This window comes from Psammomys obesus, unplaced genomic scaffold (assembly GCF_907164565.1).
Source record: "Psammomys obesus unplaced genomic scaffold, mPsaObe1.curated_primary_1811, whole genome shotgun sequence".
Lineage (NCBI taxonomy): Eukaryota > Metazoa > Chordata > Mammalia > Rodentia > Muridae > Psammomys > Psammomys obesus.
Window position 1 is genome coordinate 762,610 of NW_026596152.1, and position 9,506 is coordinate 772,115.

Here is a 9,506-nt window from a genome sequence, read left to right on the forward strand (position 1 = left end):
TGTGTGTGTGTGTGCAGTCCCTGACAACTCAGTTTGGGGAGATCTTGAATTCAGAGAACACTCCTCTCCCAGAATCCTCTGGGGCTGTGGGCAGCAGCTCCCGTCTAAGCGCTGGCCACCGAGGCACCTGCTTCCTGCTTTGATACATCAGTGTGTCAAGGAATGGTCCACAAGGGTTCGAGCCTTGTTCCTCCAGACCCTCTTACCTCCCTCCCATTTGCTCCGGTTCCAAACAACCAGGCCAGAGTTTCAAGCATTTGTTTCTTTTTTTTCTACTCCATTCAGAAGGTTGAAACTGGTAACAATCTCAATGAATTGTGAAGAGGTGTGAAATCCCGGCTTTCCCCAAGTGTGAGGACATAAAGCCATCCCCGTCTCTCCAAAACTCCCCAGAGCTCTGTCCCTCTTCCCTGCTTCAGAACCCCCAGTGAAGAGGCTGGGTGACATGGAAGGATGGGGGAGGCAGGGGAGCCGGGCGGAGGCGCCTAGTGTGTGACATTGCGCCTCTTTTCACACGCCCAGCGGTTCACCTGCTGGCAGAAGTTGTCATTCCAGTAGCCACTTGGCAAGATTTCGGCACAGTCTTCACTGCCACCTTCTTCATGCCCCTGCCAGTTGTCTGGCTGGGTGATGGCCCAGTTCCTAAGAAGGTGAGCCAAAGAAAGATGCAGCTTCAACCTCCCCACCTCCCACCAACCTGACCCCGCCCTGCCCCCCAAAAGCACAGCCTTGGAAGGGTGGGGTCAGGCAGAAGCAGGCTGGGGAAACTGGCCCCCGGGGCCCCACGGGAGCCCAGGGAGGTGAGGGCCGGGCGGCTGCAGGTGCTTACTTGTAGCTGCTCCTGTATTCCGTCCCGTCCACCCATTTCCAGGAGCCGTTGCGGTCGGTGAGGCCTATCCAGACGTGGAACGAGCCGGTGCGCTTCGCGACGAATTTCTAGAGAAACAGTGGGAGTAAATGGCTTCATTCGTCAGCCACGAGCGCATCCACGCCAGCACGCCCCACCCCAGCCCGGCCCGCTCCAGGCTGCAGCCTGGACACCAGCACAGATGTGCGAAAGGAGCGTTCCTGGGCGCGGCTTTGCGCCAAGAGCTTCCGAAGGAGCACCTGCTCTGAGCTTTGGTAGCTCCCCCAGTCGGCTGCCTGCCGTGGGGATTCTCACTCTGCAAGGTAGTTATTGGAACCTGGAAAGCCAGCCAGGCTCTAGAATGAGGCCGCCATTCCGTTTCCAGCCTGGGCGCTTCCTGCTCTGTCGCTTGGGGCCACTGCCATGGCAACCCCAGGCCCCTCAGCATCAGAATCGCGGATACTGCCCTTGCCGAGCCTGGACCTCCCACAGCGCAGCACCCTGGTTCACTCTTCTCTCTCTTGGTCCCTAGTTCTCTTGCTGTGGTTTTGATGTCACTCCCTGAGCTTTGCCAGGCCCCAGCCTCTCCCAGCTCGGGCTGACACCCAGAACTGCACTTTGTCTACGCAGGGCCTGACAGTCTCTACTCAAAGTAGGGATATGGCCAGTATGTACAGGGCAGGCGGCCCAGACAGGGACGGGTCAGGGCTTTGGTCTCGGTATCTCTGGGCTTACAGATCACCCCCGAGGGCTGAGACCGGCCCAGGGTGCGTGCTCCTACGTGGCCATTCCTGGGATGGTTTCAGGGGAATGTAAGATCACCGGGTTTCATCGAGGAAGCAGAGACCAGCAGCCGCTCCAACAATCACCTTTGACAGCACATGAAAACTCCCCGCCTGCCTTGGGAGGAAACCTGCCCAATTCCACTCAAATCCCCCAGAGCAAGGTTGCTTATGACAGGCACCCAGGCTGGAATTCTGCCTGCAGGCAATGCCCTGTGCATGAAGCAGCAGCTGCCAGGGCTGCCGGGGCTGAGCCACAGATTCAGAAATGCCAACAGGGATGGGGCAAGAGGACCTGGAGTTCCGATATTCCGGCCTCTGCTGCTCTCTAATCCCTCTTCCCATCACCAAAGAAGCTGATAACTTAGACAAATGTACAGGATCAAACATCCCCTGAGCTCAGGGCGAGAGGAGGGCCGCCAGGTAGTGCTGGGTGACCCCGGGAAAGAGATCGCTCTTTTGCACTTTCCTAAGTGAGCGAGAGGAAGTGCGCCCACTCACAACAGTGGCAGTGAGGAAATCAGGATGCAACTCACGCCCCGCCCCTCGAAGTGGAAACTGAGTGTTCCCGTCACAGGCAGCTGTGGACTGTGAACCTCTGGCAGCTGGGCACACATGCTGCTCGTTCCAAAGACCGTTGGTTGGGTTGTTTCTGAGGACCGACATGTGTCAGAGTCCCTGAGGCAGCTGGCTCTGTCTGTGTCTAGGGAGCGCAGATCCCTGGGTCGGCTCTGTCCAGCATGAACCAGGGGAAAGCAGGATGACTACAGGAGTTCAAGGTCTCCTCTGGCTACAGAGCAAGCCTAAGGCTAACCTGAGCTACATGACATCTGTCTCAGGAAAGGAGGAGGAGGAGAAAAGGCTGCTTTCTTCATCTTTCCTGCGGAGATTATATAAACTTAGGTTGTTTTTTTTAAGATTTATCTATTTATTTATTATTTATACAGTCTTCTGTCTGCACGCCAGCAGAGGGCATCATATCTCACTATAGATGGTTGTGAGCCACTATGTGTGTGCTGGGAATTGAACTCAGGACTTCTGGAAGAGCACCCAGTGTTCTTAGCCTCTGAGCAGCCTCTCTAGCCCTAAACTTAGTTTTTTTAAACTTTAAAAAATTTAATTACTTACTTATTTCAAGACAAGGTTTCTCTGTGTAGTCCTGGCTGTCCTGGAACTTGCTCTGTAGACCAGGCTGGCTTTGAACTCAGAGATCCACCTGCCTCTGCCTCCTGAGTGCTGGGATTAAAGGTGTGCCCCCCCCCCACCAGGCAGAATTTTCTTTATTTTATGTTATGTGTCTGGGTGGTTTTTCCTCCTATGTCTGTGTGCCATGTGTGTGCCATGTGTGTGCCCGGTGTCCGAGATGGTCAGAAAAGGGTCTCAGCTCCTGGAACTGAAGGTACGGACATTGAGAGCCATCGTGTGACTCTGGAACTGGATCTCAGCTTTCTGCACGAGCCACCACGGCTCTTAACTGCTGACCATCCTCTGGCCCTGTAAGCTCTTAGTTTCTGAAGCCAATAAACCTCAGCCCACCACTCAGAGTTAAACATGACATCACCACAGTACCCAACACTAAACTACCCACATTGCACAATACCGAGGGCGAAAATGGAAAGAGCACACCTCACAGCACACCTCACAGCAAATGTAAGGGGCTGGTGGGGCTGGTGGGAGGGCTCGGTCGTCAAGGGCATTTGTTCCATAACAGAGAGGCCCTGAGCTCAGATCCAGCAACTTCACAACAGGCACAAACACCCAGCAAACACCCAGGACCCCAGCTCCAATGGCAGGCAGAAACAAGAGCAGGTCTGAGAGTTCCTGGCTTTCAGCCTAGACAAAACATGAGCTTCTTGGTTCAGGAAGAGACCCTGCCTCGGGGAAGAGCGGATGACAAAAGGGGAAACCCAACACCCTCTCTGGCCTCCGTGCATGCACACGCAGAGGCACAGACTCCCCCACACATACTCACCAGTAAATAAATACACGTAATTAAAAACCTTGAAAACTGAACATAAGGGAGACACATCCGCCTATGAAAATCATCCCAGGTACTCAGGAGACTGAGGCGGGGGATCCCTTGAGCCCAGGGGTTTGAGGACAGGCTGAACAACATAAGACCAAAGAAGAAAAGAAACGGAGTCGGGGAAGGATGGAGGTGCGATGGAGGTGGGGGAGGCAGAAGTGAGGAGAGCTTCCTCGTGATCCTCCTAAATGCTGGGAGAGGCAGGGGCTGGCGCTGCTTACCCAAGGCTGAGGACGGCTAAAGTGAAGCACACAGACCCCAACCCTGTTGGGACCAACATGATGGGCAGAGCGGGACTGGGTAAAGCCAAGGACCACAGCCGAGGAGAGTTCAGGCACTGGCGGGTGCTCGGGACGGTGACGGCACAGTCCCCCACTGCGGCTGTGCACTTGTGAGCCAGACTGAGGTCAAATTACATAAAGCTGATGTTTTCTGCGTCAAAATGAGCTAGATGCTGGGACCTTCAACCTGATCAGCAAAGCAAGACGTGGCTGGATTACCGTGAAAGCCACTTGCTTAGCCCGACGGCGCACACTCACTCGGTGCGGCCTGTCTGCGTCCAGCCACGTCCAGACAGAAGAAAGCCCGCTGACCCTCTCGTGTCAAGGCAGCAGGGGAAACACTGACCAGAGAGGCCAAGGTCACCATCCTGCATGACCCTGCGCTGGCCCTGCGGCTCGTCGCTTAACTCTGTTCCTGGGTGTCCTGAGCTCCAAGTGGGGTCGGCAGGGGTGGCCACAGGGGGGCTGTGAGGACTAAAGAGGCGCTCATGAGCACGCCCAGACTGTGCTAGATCCTGCACCACCCCTCCTGTGCAAAGCTGCTCCGCCCGCCCCAGCAGGCTGGCTCCCACCGTGAGCTTAGGGACTGTCCGGGAACAACCGTGGAGAAGGAAGACACCACGGCCAGCGGGGACCCGGCGACCCGCCACCGGCGAGCAACTTAAGCCTTCCACTACAGCAGGAGGGGGCTCTCGGCCCCTCCACTGCATCCTGCATCGAGCCCCGAGCCCTAGCCCCAAAGTCACGTTGGCTGCTATTTTATCTGCTTCTGTGCCACCTGGTTCCCTGGCTCGGCCTCCGGCCTCCCACCTCTCAGGACCGGTTACCAGTCCACCACGGGCCTGACCACACTCTTCTTCTGTCCTCTTCCTTAGGTTAAAAATAAGAGGTTCCTCCAGGAGGAACCGCAGCCAGCTGCCGAGGGTGGGGCTTCCGTCCGCACTGGGACTTGAGCTGGCTTTATCGTGTGCAGCTCTCGTACATGCAAACACGCGCTGTTTGTTCACATCCAGAAACACACGTTTTCATATCAATCCTCGGCTTTGAGGCCCCGGCTGGATGCCCACGCTCCAGCGAATGGCCCTGTACCCAGGCACTGAGAACCAGCCGGACTCCCAGGTTTAAAAAGAAGAGCGTGTGACGCGGGGAGGGACGGGTGGCCTGGTGGTGCTGGCAGAATTTGGAGGAAAGAGTGAGGAGGGGATGGAGCTGTGCTCAGACTATGTCATATAAAACTGTGAAATTCTATCAGGAGGCAGAGGCAGGCAGACCTCTGTGAGTTCAAGACCGGCCTGGTCTACAGAGTGAGTTCCAGGACAGCCAGGGCTACACAGAGAAACCCTGTCTCAAAAAAACGAAAACAGAAGTGTGCGCCATGGCACACTCGCTAAATAACAGCAGCAACAACAACAATATAAAATAAGTAACAACAGGGAAATAACAGCAGCTGGCTCTGTGGCCCCGCTCAGGCCTCCTCACCTGCTCCTCCCAAGAGTTGATGACCAGCAGGTGCGCATTCTCCAGGCGGCAGTAGGCCTCAGCCTCGGCCCAGGTGAGCCCGCCCCGGGAAAACCAGTAGCAGCTGCCCCCGTGCTCCACCCAGTTGACCGGGCAGCACTCGGTGCCTGAGGGGACAGGCATGTGAGGCCCTGCAGGAGGCCCAGGCCGTGTCCCTAAACCCCAGGCCCCGTCCCTTACCCCCCAGGCCCCTGTCCCTACCCCCCAGGCCCAGTCCCTACCCCCAGGTCCCTGTCCCTCCCCCCCCAGGCCCCTCCCTACCGTTGCTCTGCAGGAAGGCCAGCTGACAGGTCAGGACCCGCAGGTCCGGGGGGAAGTGCTTCAGGTGAAGGAGCAACGTGGAGTGCTCTAAGGGACAGACGCACAGACGGGTGAATCAGACGCGTGGCCCCACGCCGGCCAGGAGCAGACACAGCCGCCCTGCTCCCTGGGGACCCACAGGTGCACAGCACGCCACACACTGGCTCTAGTGTCCCAGGAAGGGGGCTCTGACCTGCCTTCAGGTCCTGCTGCTTCTTGTCCACGGTGGCCGCCCAGGCGGTCAGCTTGTCGTCTCTGCCGCCTGCTGAAAGACAGGGTGCTCGTGGCTTCCCCGGCCCACATGGCTGGGCGCCCCTAAGCCGGTCACCCACGTGAGGCCGAACCCCGCCACCGGGTCTCCGAGCTCTCAAGCCCCACTTGGGCCCTGCAGCCCTCCCCACCGCCGTCAGTCACCTCCTCTGTTCACACCAAAAGTGTCCTTGTACAGTGACCTTCCCTCCCGATCTCGGCCTCTTCCAGTCTCTGCCTGGCGCTGAGGGCCGAGTGCCCGGGTTCACCCTCCAGGCCCCTCCGGTGAGGGCACACGCCCTGCCAGCTCCTCTGCTGAGTTGTCTGCCCTGGTCTGCATCCCCTCCGCCCACTGTGGACACACTCCTGCACACCCAGGGCCCTGCTCAGACACACACACACACACACACACACACACACACACACGTGCGCCAGCCATGGCGTCCAGCTCACCGTGGAAGTCCAGAGCGCTGAACTCCATCAGCGTGCTGGAGGAGAAGTTGCTGAAAGTCTCTCTCAGGGTCCGGAACTCCTGCTGCAGCTGCAAGCCTTGCCAGGAGACACCCAGACCAGGCAGTGTGAGCTGCCTCACAGCCTGCCGCCTCCTGTCCCTGTGACTGACCCCAGTCACTCCCCGCATGGGGCTCCATCTGCACCCGGAACCTGTCCACACTGCCTCCACCTCCTTCCATGTCTCCCCACATCTGTGCCCGCCACCTGTGCCACCTCCCCCAGTGCACATCTGTGCTCCACCAACTGTGCCCGCCTCCTGTGCCCACCTCCTGTGCCCGCCACCTGTGCCCGCCACCTGTGCCCGCCTCCTGTGCCCGCCTCCTGTGCCACCATCTGTGTCCCCTCCCCCAGCGCACATCTCTTCCCTTGCCCTATCCCCGCAGCCGGGACCTCACTTTGGGATGAAATCACACAGACGGCCACCAGCAGGAGGACGTTGAGGGCCAGGGCAAGCAGGCTGAGGTGGAGCCTGGAGCAGAGGCGCCGAGGAGGGGGCCCGAGGGGGGGCTGCCCTGGGAGAGACAGCGTGTCAGGAAACAGCTCCAGGGCACTAGAGAGCAAGACACAGAACGGCACAGGGCACAGGCGTCTGAGGAGGCAGAGCCTGGCCACACAAGAATGGCTCCAAGTGGGGCTGAGGGGATCACACACACACACACACACACACACACACACACACACACACATGTGCAAGCACTCACTCGCACATGACACAGATGTGCCAGCTGTGAACACCTGGGACAGGGAGAGACGGAGAGCTCTCTGCAGACTGGCCTTTCCTAGATACCCTAAAAGTGAGGTCACAGATGGGCCTCCTTCTTCCCCATGGAATCTGCGCATCCCCACACCCATGCCTTTTCACCCTAACAGACACACAGTGTGGCACACGCCCAGACTCTGGGACATCCACACACCTCGCCACGCACCGCTGCTCACAGTGTCACACGCCTGCAGCTCACCTGAACTGGCCTGTCCGCCGCCTCCTCTCCCAGCCCCTCCCCCTGCTTTTCCTAACCACATCAGGCCCGTGTTCAAAATGTGCAAGAGAAGGATCTGGGTGGGACGCAAGTGGGAATCACTCAGGGTGTCTCCGTGCACATTTCCACACCCACCTCATACTCATCCCCTCACCCCAGTCCCGGAGCCAGCGTTCCTCCTAGGCACATACATGCACACACACACACACACACACATGCACGCAGGCACACAGGCACTCACACACACACACACACACACACACACACGCACACATGCAATCTGGAGGGAGAGTCACCCTAGTTCCCAAGGGCCCTTGCTTCTAGGCAAACACCCTTTCCTTGGGCCCCTGTGCTCCGAGAAGTCAGGAGCTCACAAGGAGAGTGACGCTGTGCTGGCTGGTTCTGTGTCACCATGACACAAGCTGGAGTCATCCAGAAGGACGCCCCAACTGAGAAACACCTCCGCAGAACACGGCCGCAGGCCAGCCTGCAGGCACTTTCTTAATTGGTGATGGATGGGGAGGGCCCAGCCCATGGTGGGTGGTGCCACCCCTGGGCTCGTGGTCCCGGGGTCTATAAGCAGGGTGAGCGAGAGCCTCAGGGAACGGAGAGTGAGCAGCACCTCCGTGGCCTCTCATCAGCTCCTGCCTCCAGGGTCCCACCCCCTTTAGTTCCTGTCCTCGCTCCCTTCAATGGTGAATGATGATGATGAAAGCCCTTTCCTCCCTAAGTTGCTGTGGCCGTGGAATCCCATCTCAGTGATAGAAACGCTGACTAGGACAGACACACCCCAGATGCGGTGTGAGAGATCCCTCAGGGGGAGAGAGGAGTTGGCAGCTGAGACAGGAATCAGGAGACGCCCCAGAAGGGGACACTTGCCTTTCCAGAATGAATGCTCTGTCCTGGGCTTCGGTGCATGAACGCCTTGCTCCTCATCTCCACCAAGCTGATGGTCGTTTTCCTCAGAGTCCAGCTGCTGGATGTCCTGGAAGTCCTTCTCCATGCTGGGCCCCACGGGCTGGACACAGATATGGGGCTGAGTGCAGGCTGGACCTCGAGTTTGCGCTAAGATGCAGACTCCTGTGGAGGGGCTGAGAGGCCCTGGGTAGGTAGAGGTGAGCAGCTCAGAGGTCACACAGAAATTTGGAGACAGGGTCCTGTCCCTTCCCGGGAGCTGGCTGGCCCATTGGTGCAGCCAGAAGCCTTCCTCCCACACTCTCGTGGGCCGAACTGTCCACCCCGATCCTGCCCATCCCCCAGTGCCCCCAGTGCCCCTGAACCTTGTTCTTCAGCCGCAGAAACCCCCAGCCCTGCCTGCCTCCTCTGCCTCAGTTACCTGTTAAAGGTAGAGAGTGGCTCCGGCTCCCAAAGGGAAGGAGGGTTAAAGCCAGGAGGAGTGGGCAGGTGGTGACAGGGAGGGGCTGACCTAGGCAAGAGCCAGTCCCGATGTCTAAGTCCATCTGATTGTCACCCCTGCCCCTGGGACTTCGGACAGTAAATTGAAACACACTTGGAACTCAGTGAGTTGCGGGGGTGGAGGACATGGTTCTGCTCTCACAACCAGAGAAGGGGAAAGGTCTCGCGTGTGTCAGGTCTCCTGTGAACACACACATGCGCATGCACGCGTGCACGCGCACCTCACCCTTCGTTGCAGTTTCGGGAGGGCAGCCAGGTGTGGAGGGCCGGGACACGGTTTGCTGTTTCCACCCCACACCCCGCCCTGTTCCACTTCCTGCCTCTTCACTTTCCAGAACTGTTGATTTCTCCAAATATCTCTGGCCGGGATCAAAGCGACCTACAGATCAGTTCCCTGTTCTTGCCCAATCTGAGCCTGCGACCCTGGCACCCCGCCACGGCCACAGCTTCCCACGTGCTCGGCACCGGGCTGTGCAGCTCCGGCCTGACCCGCTCACACTCCTTTCTTCCTCCTCCCCCAACTCCTCCCCGGTCCTCCTCATCTCCCACATGTTGTAGGTGGTATTAATTTTTACTGTTGATTTATCTTCTGGTAAT

General features: G+C 58.3%; 1 protein-coding gene across 3 annotated transcripts; it reads right to left on the reverse strand.

The window, feature by feature from the left end:
• Positions 1-247: 247 nt before the first annotated feature.
• On the reverse strand, positions 248-8,927 carry LOC129666961 (asialoglycoprotein receptor 2-like). 3 transcript variants are annotated; one of them, XM_055594359.1, is made up of 9 exons: positions 8,830-8,927; positions 8,373-8,594; positions 6,912-7,028; positions 6,457-6,552; positions 5,948-6,016; positions 5,716-5,802; positions 5,416-5,561; positions 830-936; positions 248-642 (listed from the first exon to the last, which is right to left on the reverse strand). In XM_055594359.1, exons 2-9 carry the CDS (start codon positions 8,494-8,496, stop codon positions 486-488), a joined length of 903 nt encoding a protein of 300 aa, XP_055450334.1. In that variant the 5' UTR covers positions 8,497-8,594; positions 8,830-8,927; the 3' UTR covers positions 248-485. The 3 variants fall into 3 exon arrangements, with proteins under 3 accessions (XP_055450334.1, XP_055450333.1, XP_055450335.1); XM_055594358.1 differs by having other exon boundaries at positions 5,948-6,019; positions 8,830-8,926; XM_055594360.1 differs by lacking the exons at positions 8,373-8,594; positions 8,830-8,927 and adding an exon at positions 7,868-8,366 and having other exon boundaries at positions 5,948-6,019; positions 6,912-7,066.
• Positions 8,928-9,506: the final 579 nt, after the last annotated feature.